This window comes from Cherax quadricarinatus, chromosome 89 (genome assembly GCF_038502225.1).
Source record: "Cherax quadricarinatus isolate ZL_2023a chromosome 89, ASM3850222v1, whole genome shotgun sequence".
In the NCBI taxonomy this organism is placed as follows: domain Eukaryota; kingdom Metazoa; phylum Arthropoda; class Malacostraca; order Decapoda; family Parastacidae; genus Cherax; species Cherax quadricarinatus.
The window spans coordinates 9,251,302-9,271,562 of NC_091380.1; the positions used below are offsets into that span (position 1 = coordinate 9,251,302).

Genomic DNA, 20,261 nt, shown 5'->3' on the forward strand with positions numbered 1-20,261 from the left:
TTTCGTTGCTCTCCTCCAATACATCTTATCAATTTATTTAATAATAATTCCAGGTGTGAACAACATTTTCATTATTGCAATAATAATTTCTTTTCAACTTTATAAAAAGTATGTTTTACTTAGTTAACTGATTACCATTAAAAAGAATAAATTATAGGGGATGTTGGGTCCTCTATGGCATAACATCTTTTAAAAGTCACATAAACACTATACATTACGTTATAAATATTATTATATTTTTCAATTATTTCATTAATTACAGGAAAAAACATAGAAACAATTCCAGACATACAGTCACTTTGGTGTTTACCTGGAGAGGGTTTCGGGGGTCAACTCCCCCGCGGCCCGGTCTGAGACCAGGCCTCATGGTGGATCAGGGTCTGATCAACCAGGTTGTTACTGCTGGACGCACGCAAATTGACGTACGAACCACATCCCGATTGTTTAGGTACTGACTTTAGGTGCCTGTCCAGTGCCCTCTTGACGACAGCCAGGGGTCTTCAAGACAGCCAGGGGTCCTGAAGACAGCCAGGGGTCCTGAAGACAGTCAGGGGTCCTGAAGACAGTCAGGGGTCTTACAGACAGCCAGGGGTCCTGAAGACAGTCAGGGGCCCTGAAGACAGCCAGGGGTCCTGAAGACAGTCAGGGGTCCTGAAGACAGTCAGGGGCCCTGAAGACAGCCAGGGGTCCTGAAGACAGTCAGGGGTCCTGAAGACAGTCAGGGGTCCTGAAGACAGTCAGGGGTCTTACAGACAGCCAGGGGTCCTGAAGACAGCCAGGGGTCCTGAAGACAGTCAGGGGTCCTGAAGACAGTCAGGGGTCTTACAGACAGCCAGGGGTCCTGAAGACAGCCAGGGGCCCTGAAGACAGCCAGGGGTCCTGAAGACAGCCAGGGGTCCTGAAGACAGTCAGGGGTCTTAAAGACAGCCAGGTGTCTTGAAGACAGCCAGGGGTCTTCAAGACATCCAGGGGTCCTGAAGACAGCCAGGGGCCCTGAAGACAGCCAGGGGCCCTGAAGACAGCCAGGGGTCCTGAAGACATTCAGGGGTCTTAAAGACAGCCAGGGGTCTTGAAGACAGCCAGGGGTTCTGAAGACAGCCAGGCGTCCTGAAGACAACCAGGGGTTTTGAAAACAGCCCGGGGTCCTGAAGACAGCCCGGGGTCCTGAAGACAGCCAGGGGCCCTGAAGACAGCCAGGGGTCCTGAAGACAGTCAGGGGTCTTAAAGACAGCCAGGGGTCTTGAAGACAGCCAGGGGTTCCGAAGACAGCCAGGGGTCTTGAAGGCAACCAGCGGTCCTGAAGACAGTCAGGGGTCCTGAAGACAACCAGGGGTTTTGAAGACAGCCCGGGGTCCTGAAGACAGCCCGGGGTCCTGAAGACAGCCAGAGGTCCTGAAGACAGCCAGGGGTCCTGAAGACAGCCAGGGGTCTTGAAGATAGCCAGAGGTCTTGAAGATAACCAGGGGTCTTGAAGACAACCAGCGGTCCTGAAGACAACCAGGGGTCCTGAAGACAACCAGGGGTCCTGAAGACAACCAGGGGTTTTGAAGACAGCCCGGGGTCCTGAAGACAGCCCGGGGTCCTGAAGACAGCTCGGGGTCCTGAAGACAGCCAAGGGTCCTGAAGACAGCCAGGAGTCTTGAAGACAGCCAGAGGTCTTGAAGATAACCAGGGGTCTTGAAGACAACCATGGGTCTTGAAAACAGCCAGGTTTCTTGAAGACAGCCAGGGGCTTTGAAGACAGCCAGGGGTCTTTAAGACAACCAGGAGTCTTGAAGACAACCAGGGGTCCTGAAGACAGCCAGGGGTCCTGAAGAGAGCCAGGTTTCTTGAAGACAGTCAGGAGCCTTGAAGACAGCCAGGGGTCTTTAAGACAACCAGGAGTCTTGAAGACAACCAGGGCTTTGAAGACAACCAGAGGTCTTGAAGACAACCAGGAGTCTTGAAGACAACCAGGGGTCTTGAAGACAACTAGGGGTCTTGAAGACAACCAGGAGTCTTGAAGACAACCAGGAGTCTTGAAGACAACCAGGATCTTGAAGACAACCAGGGGTCTTGAAGACAACCAGGAGTCTTGAAGAAAACCAAGGGTCTTGAAGACAACCAGGAGTCTTGAAGACAACCAGGGGTCTTGAAGACAACCAGGGGTCTTAAAGACAGCCAGGGGTCTTGAAGACAGCCAGTAGTCTTGAAGACAGCCAGGGCTCATGAAGACAGCCATAGGTCTATTGGTAATCCCCTTTATGTATGCTTGGAGGCAGTTGAACAGTCTTGGGCCCCTGACACTTGTTGTGTTGTCCCTCAGTGTACTCGTGGCGCCCCTGCTTTTCATTAGGGGAATGTTGCATCTCCTGCAGAGTCTTTTGCTTTCGTAGGGAGTGATTTTCGTGCGTAGGTTTGGTACTAGTCCCTCTAGAATTTTCCATATGTATATAATCATGTATCTCTCACGCCTGCATTCCAAGGAGTACAGGTTCAGGAACTTCAAGCGTTCCCAGTAATTGAGGTGTTTTATCGCAGTTATATTAGCCGTGAAAGTTCTCTGTACATTTTCTAGGTCAGCAATTTCACCTGCCTTGAAAGGTGCTGTTAGTGTGCAGCAATATTCCAGCCTAGATAGAACAAGTGACCTGAAGAGTGTCATCATGGGCTTGGCCTCCCTAGTTTTGAAAGGTCTCATTATCCATCCTGTCATTTTTCTAGCAGATGCGATTGATACAATGTTATGGTCCTTGAAGGTGAGATCCTCTGACATGATCACTCCCAGGTCTTTGACGTTAGTTTTTCGCTCTATTTTGTGGTTGAAATTTGTCCTATACTCCGATGAAGTTTTAATTTCCTCACGTTTACCATATCGGAGTAATTGAAATTTCTCATCGTTGAACTTCATATTGTTTTCTGCAGCCCACTGAAAGATTTGGTTGATGTCCCCCTGGAGCCTTGCAGTGTCTGCAATGTCTGCCTGGAGCCTTGCAGTGTCTGCAGTGGAAGACACTGTCATGCAGATTCGGGTGTCATCTGCAAAGGAAGACACGGTGCTGTGGGTGACATCCTTGTCTATGTCAGATATGAGGATGAGAAATAAGATGGGAGCGAGTACTGTGCCTTGTGGAACAGAGCTTTTCACCGTAGCCGCCTCAGACTTGACTCTGTTGACTACTACTGTTTGTGTTCTGTTTGTCAGGAAATTATAGATCCATCTACCAACTTTTCCTGTTATTCCTTTAGCACGCATTTTGTGCGCTATTACGCCATGGTCACACTTGTCGAAGGCTTTTACAAAGTCTGTGTATATTACATCTGCATTATTTTTGTCTTCTAGTGCATCTAGGACCTTGTCGTAGTGGTCCAGTAGTTGAGACAGACAGGAGCGACCTGCTCTAAACCCATGTTGCCCTAGGTTGTGTAATTGATGGGTTTCTAGATGGGTGGCGATTTTGCTTCTTAGGACCCTTTCAAAGATTTTTATGATATGGGATGTTAGTGCTATCGGTCTGTAGTTCTTTGTTATTGCTTTACTGCCACCTTTGTGGAGTGGGGCTATGTCTGTTGTTTTTAGTAACTGTGGGACGACCCCCGTGTCCATGCTCCCTCTCCATAGGATGGTAAAAGCTCGTGATAGGGGCTTCTTGCAGTTCTTGATGAACACGGAGTTCCATGAGTCTGGCCCTGGGGCAGAGTGCATGGGCATGTCATTTATCGCCTTTTCGAAGCCATTTGGCGTCAGGATAACGTCAGACAGGCTTGTGTTTACCAAATTCTGTGGCTCTCTCATAAAAATTTCATTTAGATCTTCGACTCTCAGTCTGGTTAGCGGCTTGCTAAAAACTAAGTCATATTGGGACTTGAGTAGCTCGCTCATTTCCTTGCTGTCATCTGTGTAGGAACCATCTTGTATAAGTAGGGGCCCAATACTGGATGTTGTTCTCGACTTTGATTTGGCATAAGAAAAGAAATATTTTGGGTTTCTTTCGATTTCATTTTTGGCTTTTAGTTCTTCCCGCGATTCCTGACTCCTATAAGATTCCTTTAGCTTAAGTTCGATGTTTGCTATTTCTCTGACCAGTGACTCTCTATGCATTTCAGATATATTGGTCTCTTTTAGCCGCTCTGTTATTCTTTTCCGTCGCCTGTAAAGGGAGCGCCTGTCTCTTTCTATTTTACATCTACTCCTCCTTTTTCTTAAAGGAATAAGCCTTGTGCATACATCGAGTGCCACCGAGTTAATCTGTTCTAGGCATAAGTTGGGGTCTGTGTTGCTTAGTATATCTTCCCAGCTTATATCGGTTAGGACTTGGTTTACTTGGTCCCACTTTATGTTCTTATTATTGAAGTTGAATTTGGTGAATGCTCCCTCATGACTAATCTCATTATGTCGGTCTGGGGCTCCGCGCATACATGACTGAACCTCAATTATGTTGTGATCTGAGTATATTGTTTTTGATATGGTGACATTTCGTATCAGATCATTGTTAGTGAAGATGAGGTCTAGTGTATTCTCCAGTCTAGTAGGCTCTATTATTTGCTGGTTTAAGTTGAATTTGGTGCAGAGATTTAAAAGCTCGAGTGTGTGTGAGTTTTCATCAGAGCTGCCTCCTGGTGTTATTACTGCAACAACATTATTTGCTATTTTCCTCCATTTTAGGTGCCTTAAGTTGAATTCCCCCAGGAGCAAGATGTTGGGTGCAGGAGCTGGCAGATTTACCAGACAGTGGTCAATTTTCAACAACTGTTCCTGGAATTGTTGGGACGTTGCATCCGGAGGCTTGTAGACTACCACAATGACCAGATTTTGGTTCTCGATCTTTACTGCTAAAACTTCAACTACATCATTTGAGGCATTTAGCAGTTCTGTGCAAATAAGTGACTGCGATATGCAGGCCACTAACACTCAGGATGTGACCCACACGGTCACACCAGTCCACTAACACCCAGGATGTGACCCACACCAGCCCACTAACACCCAGGATGTGACCCACACCAGTCCACTAACACCCAGGATGTGACCCACACCAGCCCACTAACACCCAGGATGTGACCCACACCAGTCCACTAACACCCAGGATGTGACCCACACCAGTCCACTAACACCCAGGATGTGACCCACACCAGCCCACTAACACCCAGGATGTGACCCACACCAGTCCACTAACACCCAGGATGTGACCCACATCAGTTCACCAACACTCAGGATGTGACTCACACCAGTCCACTAACACCCAGGATGTGACCCACACCAGTCCACTAACACCCAGGATGTGACCCACACCAGTCCACTAACACCCAGGATGTGACCCACACCAGCCCACTAACACCCAGGATGTGACCCACACCAGCCCACTAACACCCAGGATGTGACCCACACCAGCCCACTAACACCCAGGATGTGACCCACACCAGCCCACTAACACCCAGGATGTGACCCACACCAGTCCACTAACACCCAGGATGTGACTCACACCAGTCCACTAACACCCAGGATGTGACCCACACCAGTCCACTAACACCCAAGATGTGACCCACACCAGCCCACTAACACCCAGGATGTGACCCACACCAGTCCACTAACACCCAGGATGTGACCCACACCAGTCCACTAACACCCAGGATGTGACCCACATCAGTTCACCAACACTCAGGATGTGACTCACACCAGTCCACTAACACCCAGGATGTGACCCACACCAGTCCACTAACACCCAGGATGTGACCCACACCAGTCCAGTTTGAGGTCATCAGCCTTGAGTCGAAGTGTTTAGTCCATCAGTCTTGACATTTGGAAGATTTATGCAGTGTTGTCTTTGCTTTCATAACCTTTATTTAATTATAGTGTATATGTTTCTTTAAATATTATTTAACCATAAAACAATAACATGAATTTCTAATATTTTGAATTTCCCGCGAACATCAAGCGAGCATCACAATAAATTACCCTCCCCACTTAAGAGCAATTTATAAAATATATAAACTAAAAGTTCCTAAGTTAGAGATAATAAATAAACAACATAAAGCAACCTACAGTACAATTTTTAATAAATAATAATTTTTAAAGTTATAATAGGTTTTGAGTTGATTGTTTACAACAGCTGGTGAAGGTTGATGGAGGATCATTTAAACAGTTGCTCTGCTGCCTCTCCTACGTTATTATCTGGAATTACCTTCACTTGAACACAGTTTTTGGTTTATTCTGATTGTGTTATATAACAAGAGGTTTGTTAATATTTACAATAGTTTGAATGGTAGTTTGTGGTTTATTTAAACCATTATAGTCGAGGTTTAAGTATAAACCTGACGTATGATGATTATTTAGTTATAATTTATGGATGATTGTGATTGTTTTACACAACAGTAATTGTGTAAATATTTACAATAGTTTGAGTGAGGGTTTATGGACCTCCCCCCAGGCGCTGCATAATCATACGGGTTTAACGCTCCCCCTTTATTATAAACGAAGGATCGTAAGTTTAAGTACAGTTATTATTATTATTATTAATAATTAATATTAATAATCCAACAACAGTAACTCTTATAGTTAAAAAATTGTTATTGATGAGTTTTACATATAACCCCAGTCAAGGTAGGGTCCTTGATGCTGGTGAGGGGCTCTTGATCTAGGTCCCTTAAGGTAGGTTCATTGATGCTGGTGAGGGGCTCTTGATCTAGGTCCCTCAAGGTAGGGTCCTTGATGCTGGTGAGGGGCTCTTGATCTAGGTCCCTCAAGGTAGGGTCCTTGATGCTGGTGAGGGGATCTTGATCTAGGTCCCTCAAGGTAGGGTCCTTGATGCTGGTGAGGGGCTCTTGATCTAGGTCCCTCAAGGTAGGGTCCTTGATGTTGTTGAGGGGCTCTTGATCTAGGTCCCTCAAGGTAGGTTCATTGATGCTGGTGAGGGGTTCTTGATCTAGGTCCCTCAAGGTAGGTTCCTTGATGCTGGTGAGGGGCTCTTGATCTAGGTTCCTCAAGGTAGGGTCCTTGATGCTGGTGAGGGGCTCTTGATATAGTTCTCACAAGGTAGGTTCCTTGATGCTGGTGAGGGGCTCTTGATCTAGGTCCCTCAAGGTAGGTTCCTTGATGCTGGTGAGGGGCTCTTGATCTAGGTTCAAGGTAGGGTCCTTGATGCTGGTGAAGGGCTCTTGATCTAGGTTCAAGGTAGGGTCCTTGATGCTGGTGAGGGGCTCTTGATCTAGGTCCCTCAAGGTAGGTTCCTTGATGCTGGTGAGGGGCTCGATCTAGGTCCCTCAAGGTAGGCTCCTTGATGCTGGTGAGGGGCTCGATCTAGGTCCCTCAAGGTAGGGTCTGATGCTGGTGAGGGGCTCTTGATCTAGGTCCCTCGAAGTAGGTTCCTTGATGCTGATGAGGGGTTCTTTATCTAGGTCCCTCAAGGTAAGTTCATTGATTCTGGTGAGGGGCTCTTGATCTAGGTCCCTCAAGGTAGGTTCCTTGATGCTGGTGAGGGGCTCTTGATCTAGGTCCCTCAAGGTAGGTTCCTTGATGCTGATGAGGGGTTCTTGTTCTAGGTCCCTCATGGTAGGTTCCTTGATGCTGGTGAGGGGCTCTTGATCTAGGTCCCTCATGGTAGGTTCCTTGATGCTGGTAAGGGGCTCTTGATCTTGGGAATTGGATCTGTGCTCCAGTTCCCTTTATTTAGCCTAAATGCCTGCTATCCCCCGCCACATGTGCTGTGTAGTCCTACGGGTTTAGCGCTCCCCCATGATTTTAATAATACACAGATAACCCGCTCATAGGTGAAAGTTTATATTTCAGTTCCACTTGGATCATTTATTATCCCTTAAACTGTCCAAACAGATTGACGTTCACATCTGTAGTGCTCCAAAAGTAGGTCTACGTTTTTTTTACATATTTTCAAATAAAAAAAATGTAGATAAGTTTTTTACACTTTTTCAAATGTAAAAAAAAAAAAATTACTTTTTTTTACATACTTTCAAATGTTGAAAAGCGTAGATCTACGTTTGGACAGTTTAAGGGTTAACTAGTCACACTGTGACTAGTTAATGGTCCAGGTTGGGTTAATCCTTAAACTGTCCAAACGTAGATCTACGTTCGTTTGTGTAGTGCTCTGAACGTAGATCTACGTTCGTTTGTGTAGTGCTCTGAACGTAGATCTACGTTCGTTTGTGTAGTGCTCTGAACGTAGATCTACGTTTTTTCTACATTCTTTCTTATGGGGAAAATCAAGGTCAGAGCGCTACGCGTGAAGACGTAGATCTACGTTTGGACAGTTTAAGGGTTAAAACAACATAAGTTACATTCTCTTACGTGTATTGTGTATTGTTCCACTTGTGGTATTGTGCCTTTTTATTTTTCATGAGTTTCATTTATTACAGATATTACATCGGGTTAGCCGCTTACGAGGATTGCACTTTTATTGCCCAGCAAAAACATGTCCCACCTGCAGTTTGAGGCTAACCTGATCGAAGCGGTGAGGATGGATGGGGAGTTGACACGAGGTCCTCCACCTCGGTGGCAGCGGAAGGCACTAGAACAAGGGTTGCAGTCACTCTCCATTTCTGAGAATGGTATGTTTGTCACTGACATGCGCTATTTTTTCAAATTTGAAAGAATCTTAAAGTTTTTCTTTTTGCTTTCATGAATTTTTGAGCAACAGTGAATAAAGTTTGGGAGCATCTCTCAAAATTCATAGAACAAACCTCAAACCTTAAGAACAAATTCTGAAGTTGAATAAGCCTCAAACCTCGAGAATAAATTCTAATTAATAAGCCTCAAACCTTAAGAACAAATTCTAAATTAATAAGCCTCAAACCTTAAGAACAAATTCTAATTAATAAACCTCAAACCTTAATAACAAATTCTACAGTTAAATGAGCCTCATTTGTAGAGCAAAGATTTTTCCAATTAACAATTAAATTTTTGGTCAGTACATTCGAGGTTTCCAAATCTATTAAACTGCTATAACACACACGATGCCTAAGAAAGAAATATGTGGGTGGATTGAATTTAACCCTTTGACTGTCGCGGCCGTATATATATGTCTTACGAGGTACCGTGTTTGACGTATATATACTCATAAATTCTAGCGGCTTCAAATCAAGCAGGAGAAAGCTGGTAGGCCCACATGTGAGAGAATGGGTCTGTGTGGTCAGTGTGCACCATATAAAAAAATTCCTGGAGCACACAGTGCATAATGAGGAAAAAAAAACTCCGACCGTTTTTTTTAATTAAAATGCCGACTTTGTGGTCTATTTTCGTATAGTATTTATGGTTGTATTCTCGTTTTCTTGGTCTCATTTTATAGAATGGAAAACATATTATAGAAATAGAGGTGATTTTGATTGATTTTACTATAAAAAGAACCTAGAAATGGAGCTCAAAGTAGAGGAAATGATTGATTTTTGCCAATGTTCAAAAGTAAACAAATGATGCCAATTTCCAATAAATGTCCAACTAGCCATTCTAATATGCAGTCATGAATGGGTTGATGTTATTTATACAATTATTACAGTATTGCAGTAGTCTGCATAATAGTAAGTCTTCAATTTTTTGTTTGAATAAAAATTCAAAATAGAAAGCAAGAGTAATATCAGAGGGGCCTGGAGACATGACTGATGAGCAAAGAAAATGTTATTTTAGAGCCAGGAATGTCTGCATTGTTCATTCTGGACCTTATTTTGAAATTGTCATATTTTTTAGTTTTCGTGAAATTGGCCAAATTACAAATTTCTGACCACATTATTAGGTAGTTGAAATCGGTAAATGGTCAGTTTCTTGTACTCAATCGATAGAAAAAATGGAGTTCTAAAGAAATAGCTATGAGTTTGGGCAACTGGAACAATGGAATTAGCCGAAAATAGGGCTCAAAGTGGGCGAAATCGCCGATTTGTAAACAGCGCCGAGGTCATTAACTTTGCGAGAGCATAATTCCGTCAGTTTTCCATCAAATTTCGTTTGTTTGGCGTCATTACAATCGGGAAAAGATTCTCTATCATTTTATAAGAAAAAATAATTTTTTTTTTTTTTTTAAATTTTGCGACACCAGGAGACACCTCAGGATTGGGGGTTGCGACAGTCAAAGGGTTAATCTACATTTCTAGAAAGCTTACAATAGGTGTCACGTAATGGAAACGGGTGACAAGAGAAACAAACCACATGAAAAATATGCACACCACGGGACATCCATGACTGTGTTTAGTGCAGAAGTGTTGTGGAGGGCTGCGTGTTAGTCTCAGTACCTATAATCATACTTTAATTTACAACTTTTGCATTGTATATATGTTGGTAGAATTACCGACAGTATGTAAAGTAAAAGGACACAAGTGCCACAATAAAATATCACATTAGTTGCACTTGTGTCCTTTTACTTTACAACTTTTGCATTGCATATTGCAAAGTGTTTTCCCGTTATATGTTGAAAGCATTTTTCTTCCCTTTTCAAATCCCAGAAGGTAGGTTCCTTCATGCTGGTGAGGGCTCTTCATCTAGGAAATTGGATCTGTGCTCCAGTTTCCTAAATTGAGCCTGAAGGCCTTCCATTTCCCCCAATAGGTGCTGTATAATCCCTGTGGGTCTAGCACTCCCCCATAATAATAATAATTCCTTTTTGAAAGCATCTGCAGGACTTTTAAATATATCTGGAGTAAGCAGTCCATGGTCAGCTAAAACTCCACACAGTGGCTCCTTCGTAGATAAAAGCCCTGGTAGGGGTAAGTCTCCAGGTAAATATTGATGTACTTAGTAAAAATAAATGGTAGCATGTTGCAATGTAGTAGATAATTCAAGTATAGCACTGCAATCGGTAGTTTAAATTTCCCTATCTACTGTAAATCATGTTTTATTTTTCCTTATCAAGCACGTAATATTTGTAAGTTAACCATTCAGCTAAAATTGTAGTTTGAATATTAACAATGTAGTGAAATTGACAGTTATAAAATTTATTTGTATACTGTAATTAAATTATTAATGTCCACCATATAGCTTTGCTGAGCATATTTCTCCCACATTTAGTTTGCAAGTAGATGAGTCTCAATGTCTCTAATACATGGTTTTTAAAGATTTTGTTGTAATATGTGACCAAATTCCTTCCCATTTCTGTGATATAGGACTTTTGTGTGGTTTTTTAAATGATTTTGTTGTATTGGTTGGGTTCACAAAGATTATATATGTCAGGCAGAGGTAAATCCCCTGGACGTGCAATTCCCAAGCTGTCAATACGAGGTCCAGGACAAAAAACACCCAGCCGCAAGACGCCCTCGACTCCACTCAACCAGCAGGACAGGTCAGTTAATAGAATTATAATACATTGGACCATCTTTTATGTGATGATTGGTTATTAGACTTCCAACTTTGTCTGGCAGTCTTGTTCATTTTGGCACCGAAACCAACACTGCAAAAAAAGAGAAATGTAGAAAACAGGGACAATAAAAAGATGTAGAAATGTGGTGAATCTTTCTCCTTCATCTCCCTCCATAGCGGCTAGATAATAGATGAACTACTGTACATGTAAAAAACTTGTTGTGTGAAACCTGTTTAAGCATTTTCTGTGTGTGTGAGAGACCTAATTCATGTCTGCATAAATAACTCTTACAATTGTAACCAGATATAAGCTTGTAAACATTTCATTACCACTATAGGAGGGCCTCGCTTATCCCTTTCGGGGTGGGTCCTGTTGTAGTACAGCTTTAAAGCACGGGTCAGTCCTATTGTTCTACGCCATGAGCTCAGCTCACTCAGATAAGCTGTGAGCGGTAAATTTGGGCCTAGATATGAGAGAATAGGTCTATGCAATAAATGTACACCATATTAAAAAATCCTACAACAAGCAGTGCATAATGGGGAAAATAACTGCGACAGTGTTGTTGGTTTAAAACAGCGACTTTGCGGTGTACATATTTTCATATGGTTTTTATTGTTTTATTCTCGGTTTCTTGGTTTCAATTGATAGAAGGGAATATATGTTATAGAAATAGAGATGATTTAGATTTGTTTCAGGACTGAAAGTAGCTTGAAATTGAACTCAAAGTAGTGGAAGTTTTCGATATTCCAAAGTACGCAAATTACGTCACTCATCCAATATGTGTCAACTGGTCTGTCTAATGAGTTTCCACAAATGCGGTGACATTATTTATACAATTATTACAATAATGTAGTGGTCTGCATAACAGTAACAATAATTTTTTTATGCGAATAAAAATTCAGAATGGAAAGCAAGCGTAATATAGAAGAGGCCTCAGGACATGACTAATGAAAAGAGGAAATGTTGTTTTAGTGTCAGGAATGTCTACATTGTTTATTTTGCATCCTATTTTGAAATTAGCAAGTTTTGAATTTTGTGAGAAATTGGCCAAATTACCGAATTCTGATCACTTTATTGGGTAGTTGAAATAGGTAAATTGGTGATTTCTTGTGCTCACTTGATAGAATAGAAGGAATACTAGTGAAATAGCTATGAGTTTGGTCGACTAGAACAAAGGAATTGGCTGAAAATAGGGCACAAAGTAGATAAGTACATCATTGTAGGATTGCAAATGCCATGAAAGATATTACAAATTTTTCAGATTTATCCCCAACCGCAGCACGACAGATGTGGAGCGATCACACCACCTGTTGGTAACCAGTATGGAGGCTTCTGGAGGGGAAAAGCAAAGCGATGATGACGAATTGTCACTCCAACAGGTTGGCTCATCTTTGCTTCCTGTAGTCTTGTAGCTGCGAAAGTGATTTTATATTTAATTGTTATGTTGGCATGCATCTGGCAAGACAGTGATGGAGTGAGTGATGATGAAAGTGTTTCTTCTTTTTTTGGGGTCACCCTGCCTTGGCGGAAATTGGCCACTTTGTTAATTAAAAAAAATAATGATTTTTTACATTGCATGGACTGTATTTTCATTATCTTTTATATAAATATTTGCTATGTAACTGATTTATTTTTAACACCAAATAGAACAGTAGGTCAGTTGAGAGGAATCAGCTGTGTAAATGCTACCAACCCACGAGGTCTGGTTTCAGACCGGACCGCGGGGGCGTTGACCCCCGAAACCCTCTCCAGGTAAACCTATCACACAAGTATGACACAGAAGCCTTGCAAATATTTTGCCCACTGGTAGGATTGCCAGCCTTTCTTTTTATTTTTTTTCTTACAAACTCTGTGGCCCAGAGTACAGTGGACCCCCGCTTAACGATCACCTCCAAATGCGACCAATTATGTAAGTGTATTTATGTAAGTGCGTTTGTACGTGTATGTTTGGGGGTCTGAAATGGACTAATCTACTTCACAATATTCCTTATGGGAAAAAATTCGGTCAGTACTGGCACCTGAACATACTACTGGAAAGAAAAAAGTTCGTTAACCGGGGGTCCACTGTATATCTGAGCTGTGAATTTTCTTGTAAATGTCGTATAAAAAGTCCAGTATAAAAATCAGGAAATTTTTTTATTTTTTATTTTTTTCAAATGTTTTAGAGCTAATATTAACATAACCCTTTTTGGTTATGGTAAGAATTAATATTTATTGGTACACTAAAAATTCATAATGTGCGAGGGTCTTATGTATATGTCAGTTTTTTAGGTATTTGAAAAATTTGATGTCTATTTTCTGGTCACTGTTTTAAGTAGTTCGAGATAGTTGCTAGTTGTTGTATGGTGAATAGTCTTAAGATTAATGGGAGAAGCATAGCATTGATAGTACAGGTAGGATTCAGCTTTGTGAAAAGGATGATTGCTTCAACCATAGGATAGTTTGAAGGATGATTGTATAAACCGTAGAAGTGCATGATGGATGCTTGAATCATTCCTAGGATGATACGGAGAATGCTTCTAGTGTCATCTATTGGATGGCTTAATGCATTCTTGCTTACGATATACTTGCAAGTGCTTCCTTATTATCTTCATTTGTTTTACTGAAGCACTGGTCTTTTCTCAAGAAAGTAGGGTAACCCAGAGGAAAAAAACACTAACCCTAACTTTTTTTTAACTATCTTTGAAAGACAAAGACATCACGGCACAGTGGTACCTTGAGTTTCGAACACTCCCAGCTCGAACAATTATGTAAGTATTTTTTTTGTAAGTGCTTTCGTAAGTGTATTTTTGGGGGTCTGAAACAGACTAATCTAATTTACATTATTCCCTGTGGGAACAAATTCGTTCAGTATCGGCACTCAACCTTCTGGAACAAATTAAGTTCGTAACTCGAGGTACCACTATATAATATTGACCTACTAAACTGTAATATCCATAACAGATGTTAGACTTATTTTTTCAGTCATTTGTGATAGTGTATATGGACTTCAATAAGGCTTTCAGTAAAGTTCCACACCAGAGGCTATTGAGGAAACTTAAGGCACACGGAATAGGAGGAGAAATTTTTTCCTGGGTAGAGGCATGGCTGACAAATAGGCAGCAGAGAGTTTGCATAAATGGGGAGAAATCAGAATGGGGGCACGTCACAAGCGGTGTTCCTCAGGGGTCAGTGTTGAGCCCGTTGTTGTTCGCAATTTACATAAACGACATAGATGAGGGAATAAATAGCGACATAAGCAAATTTGCTGATGACACCAAAATAGGCCGTCCAATTCATTCTAATGAGGACACTAGAGCATTCCAGGATGATTTGAATAGACTGATGCAATGGTCGGAGAAGTGGCAGATACAGTTTAATATTGACAAATGCAAAGCTCTAAATGTTGGACAGGTAAATAACCATGCCACATATGAACTAAATAATGTAGATCTTAATACTACTGATTGCGAAAAGGATTTAGTAGTTCTGGTTAGCACTAATCAAAAACCAAGACAACAGTGCATTAGTGTTCACAATAAAGCTAACAGAATTCTTGGCTTCATATCTAGAAGTATAAATAATAGAAGTCCTCAGGTTGTTCTTCAACTATATATATCCTTGGTTAGGCCTCATTTAGACTATGCTGCTCAGTTCTGGTCACCGTATTACAGAATGGATATAAATGCTCTGGAAAACGTACAGAGGAGGATGACAAAGATGATCCCATGTATCAGAAACCTTCCGTATGAGGATAGACTGAGGCCCTGAATCTGCACTCTCTTGAAAGGCGTAGAATTAGGGGGGGATATGATCGAGGTGTATAAATGGAAAACGAATAAATAAAGGGGATGTAAATAGCGCGCTGAAAATTTCCAGCCAAGACAGGACTCGCAGCAATGGTTTCAAGTTGGAAAAATTCAGATTTAGGAAGGATATAGGAAAGTACTGGTTTGGTAATAGAGATGTGGATGAGTGGAACAAACTCCCGAGTACAGTTATAGAGGCTAAAACGTTGTGTAGTTTTAAAAACAGGTTAGATAAATACATGAGTGGGTGTGGATGGGTGTGAGTTGGACCTGACTAGCTTGTGCTGCTGGGTCTGGTGCCGTGCTCCTTCCTTGAGTGGAGGTGGCCAGACTGGGTGGGTCATTGGGCTAATCCGGGGGGGGGGGACATGGACCTGCTCCGCATGGATCAGTAAACCCGTTGCAGTGTTCCTTCTTTCTTATGTTCTTAACTTATGCATGAATGCATTAAAATATATTTTTATAGACTGATATTTTTTGATGTGGTATTAAAAACTTTGCAGAAAGAATACCAGGAAAAGATGACTGAGAATCTTAATGATGGCCAACCACCAAAGATTAGAATATTATCCTTCAAGAGTAAGGCACCTCAAGCAAAGGAAGGCAAGTGGACTAGTATTGTTGTTTCATAATTCACAGAATACTTAACACTACTTTGTTAATGCCATTCTTCTTTACACTGTAATGAATATACATGTATATTTTTAACATGCTGCCGTCTCCCACTGAGATTTTTTTTTTTTTTACGTTTAGTAATTTATACAAAAGGGGTTACTAGCCCTTTCGTCCTGACATTTTAGTCTCCTTTTACAACACAAATGGCTTACAGAGTAAGACTTTTACAACACAAATGGCTTACAGAGTAAGACTTTTACAACACACATGGCTTACAGAGTAAGACTTTTACAACACACATGGCTTACAGAGTAAGACTTTTACAACACACATGGCTTACAGAGTAAGACTTTTACAACACACATGGCTTACAGAGTAAGACTTTTACAACACACATGGCTTACAGAGTAAGACTTTCACAACACACATGGCTTACAGAGTAAGACTTTCACAACACACATGGCTTACAGAGTAAGACTTTTACAACACACATGGCTTACAGAGTAAGACTTTTACAACACACATGGCTTACAGAGTAAGACTTTTACAACACACATGGCTTACAGAGTAAGACTTTTACAACACACATTTCTTACAGAGTAAGACTTTTACAACACACATGGCTTACAGAGTAAGACTTTTACAACACACATGGCTTACAGAGTAAGACTTTTACAACACACATGGCTTACAGAGTAAGACTTTTACAACACACATGGCTTACAGAGTAAGACTTTTACAACACACATGGCTTACAGAGTAAGACTTTTACAACACACATGGCTTACAGAGTAAGACTTCTTCCCAACTTCCAATGGAGTATACTAAATAAAGAATAAAGATTATTTCTTTTCAAAAGTTGCAATGTTTAATTACGATTTTGATTTGTTAAGTACAAAGAAAGTCACTGTCATGCTGGGATATTTCAGGCAGACTAATCCTAGTACATAATAACTACTTGAGTCTAGACAAGATCAGAATGGTTAACTTTTTAATAAATCTTTGTTTTATCAATATTAATGTGAGGTAGTCAAGGTGGAGGCTTATAAGAATAATTATCTTGGAGTTGCACATAATAAAAATAATAATACCATGGTTCAAACATTAATATTTTATGGATTGGCAGATGTTTTAATAGACTAGAGTCGTATAATAATTGGGAGAGTTGCTTCAAACTGATTACAAGTTGTTTTGGTTAGTATTTAGAGATGAGATGATTTTTAAGTAACAAAAAAAGGCACAATACCGTGACTGGAACGATATTTGTGTATGATTTTTAAGCATAGCCCTAAATATGTATGTAGCCAGGGGATCCTATACCCGTTCAGGTAGTGAATTCCAGATCTTTGGGGATTGCATTTTTGCATAGTGAGAGACTGAAACGAGGGATGTCGAAGAATACCTTGTACAAGAAGATACATAGAGGTCCTGTATTAAATTAAATAATGGAGTTAGATCTGCTAGTGAGGGCCTCTAGCAAGGATATACTACATCTCTCACTTTCATGTTTAAAAGTGGGTTTTTCTGCACCTATTACTTATCTGACACATCTTTAAGTATTTTAGATTGGGAGAATAAATTTTTAAAACCATTGTGGTGAATTATCGTAAATCATTGTTAGGCAAGTTCTTTCTTTCAACACACCGGCCGTATCCCACCGAGGCGTTAGGCAAGTTGTTTTAATTTATTATGATCAATACCCTGGTTCCAATGAAGCTTAAGTAGTAGCTGGCTCTTGTAAATTATTGCTCAAAATACTTTAGGGATGTGATTTGTTTCCTAGTGAGTAAAAGTATTTGTGAGGAGGAAGTATGTGAGAGCCTGTTAGACATTAGTGAGTGGAGGCAAGGAGCTTTTAAGACTTCTTGTGCTGTTGGAGTGTGAGTAAGGTAACATTTATGAAGGAATTCAGGGAAACCAGTTAGTTGGTCTTGAGTCCTGGAGGTGGGAAGTACAGTGTCTGCACTCTGAAGAAGGGATGGGGATATTTGCAGTTTTTGAACTGGTATCGGCACACCTCTGACAAGACGATGATGGGGTGACTGATGGTGAAAATGTTTCTTCTTCTTGTGTCGCCCGGTCTCAGTGGCAGACGGCTGGTGTGTTAAAAATAAATAATGATTTAGTGACTGTAGTACAACCAAAGACTTGTGAGATGTATATAGACAGCGACAAAGCAAAGAAAGTTTGATTATGGATGTAAAATGAAAATGACAATGGCTAGTCATGCGTGATTTTTATGCATTTTACCAAGTTATGAGATTTAAACAGAGGCATTTGTTTTCCCTTCTATATGAAATGTTTTGATTTAATAACCCTAGAGAAGGTTTGTAATAAAAACTAAAACAGGTACATTATTGGAATTTTTTTTTTTTTTTTTTTTCAACAAGTCGGCCGTCTCCCACCGACGCAGGGTGACCCAAAAAAGAAAGAAAATCCCCAAAAAGAAAATACTTTCATCATCATTCAACACTTTCACCACACTCACACATTATCACTGCTTTTGCAGAGGTGCTCAGAATACAACAGTTCAGAAGCATATACGTATAAAGATACACAACATATCCCTCCAAACTGCCAATATCCCAAACCCCTCCTTTAAAGTGCAGGCATTGTACTTCCCATTTCCAGGACTCAAGTCCGACTATATGAAAATAACCGGTTTCCCTGAATCCCTTCACTAAATATTACCCTGGTCACACTCCAACAGATCGTCAGGTCCCAAGTATCATTCGCCTCCATTCACTCCTATCTAATACGCTCATGCACGCTTGCTGGAAGTCCAAGCCCCTAGCCCACAAAACCTCCTTTACCCCCTCTTTCCAACCCTTTCGAGGACGACCCCTACCCCTCCTTCCTTCCCCTATAGATTTATATGCTTTCCATGTCATTCTACTTTTATCCATTCTCTCTAAATGACCAAACCACCTCAACAACCCCTCTTCTGCCCTCTGACTAATGCTTTTATTAACTCCACACCTTCTCCTAATTTCCACACTCCGAATTTTCTGCATAATATTTACACCTTAAACAGGACATCTCCACTGCCTCCAACCGTCTCCTCGCTGCTGCATTTACCACCCAAGCTTCACATCCATATAAGAATGTTGGTACTACTATACTTTCATACATTCCCTTCTTTGCCTCCATAGATAACGTTTTTTGACTCCACATATACCTCAACGCACCACTCACCTTTTTTCCCTCATCAATTCTATGATTAACCTCATCCTTCATAAATCCATCCGCCGACACGTCAACTCCCAAGTATCTGAAAACATTCACTTCTTCCATACTCCTCCTCCCCAATTTGATATCCAATTTTTCTTTATCTAAATCATTTGATACCCTCATCACCTTACTCTTTTCTATGTTCACTTTCAACTTTCTACCTTTACACACATTCTCAAACTCATCCACTAACCTTTGCAATTTTTCTTTAGAATCTCCCATAAGCACAGTATCATCAGCAAAAAGTAACTGTGTCAATTCCCATTTTGAATTTGATTCCCCATAATTTAATCCCACCCCTCTCCCGAACACCCTAGCATTTACTTCTTTTACAATCCCATCTATAAATATATTAAACAACCATGGTGACATTACACATCCCTGTCTAAGACCTACTTTTTCCGGGAAGTATTCTCCCTCTCTTCTACACACCCTAACCTGAGCCTCACTATCCTCATAAAAACTCTTTACAGCATTTAGTAACTTACCACCTATTCCATATACTTGCAACATCTGCCACATTGCTCCTCTATCCACTCTATCATATGCCTTTTCTAAATCCATAAATGCAATGAAAACTTCCCTACCTTTATCTAAATACTGTTCACATATATGCTTCAATGTAAACACCTGATCTACACATCCCCTACCCACTCTGAAGCCTCCTTGCTCATCCGCAATCCTACATTCTGTCTTACCTCTAATTCTTTCAATTATAACCCTACTGTATACTTTTCCTGGTATACTCAATAAACTTATTCCTCTATAATTTTTACAATCTCTTTTGTCCTCTTTCCCTTTATATAAAGGGACTATACATGCTCTCTGCCAATCCCTAGGTACCTTCCCCTCTTTCATACATTTATTAAACAAAAGTACCAACCACTCCAACACTATATCCCCCCCTCCTTTTAACATTTCTGTCATGATCCCATCAGTTCCAGCTGCTTTACCCCCTTTCATTCTACGTAATGCCTCATGTACATCGCCCACTCTTACATTCTGCTCTTCTTCACTCCTAAAAGATGGTATACCTCCCTGGCCAGTGCATGAAATTACCGCCTCCCTTTCTTCCTCAACATTTAAATGTTCCTCAAAATATTCTCGCCATCTACCTAATACCTCCCTCTCCCCATCTACTAACTCCCCTACTCTGTTTTTAACTGACAAATCCATACTTTCCCTAGGCTTTCTTAACTTGTTTAACTCACTCCAATTTTTTTTTTTTTTTTTTTTTTTTTTTTTTTTTTAACAAGTCGGTCGTCTCCCACCGAGGCAGGGTGACCCCAAAAAAAAAAAGAAAGAAAATCCCCAAAAAGAAAATACTTTCATCATCATTCAACACTTTCACCACACTCAC

The 20,261-nt window shown here is 41.0% G+C and overlaps 1 protein-coding gene across 5 annotated transcripts in view; it reads left to right on the top strand.

Moving 5' to 3' along the window:
* Positions 1-6,089: 6,089 nt before the first annotated feature.
* LOC128697231 (cell division cycle 20 protein fzy) overlaps positions 6,090-20,261 on the top strand; it is a 31,830-nt gene continuing 17,658 nt past the window's right edge. Inside the window, exons 1-6 of one of the 5 annotated variants that reach the window (XM_053788822.2) lie at positions 6,090-6,210; positions 8,344-8,535; positions 10,582-10,689; positions 11,141-11,249; positions 12,529-12,646; positions 15,559-15,658. In XM_053788822.2, the coding sequence (XP_053644797.1) occupies positions 8,400-8,535; positions 10,582-10,689; positions 11,141-11,249; positions 12,529-12,646; positions 15,559-15,658 (571 nt within the window). In that variant the 5' untranslated portion in view covers positions 6,090-6,210; positions 8,344-8,399. The remainder of the gene's footprint in view (positions 6,211-8,343; positions 8,536-10,581; positions 10,690-11,140; positions 11,250-12,528; positions 12,647-15,558; positions 15,659-20,261) is intronic. The other 4 variants (XM_053788826.2, XM_053788825.2, XM_053788827.2 and 1 more) reach the window with 4 other exon arrangements.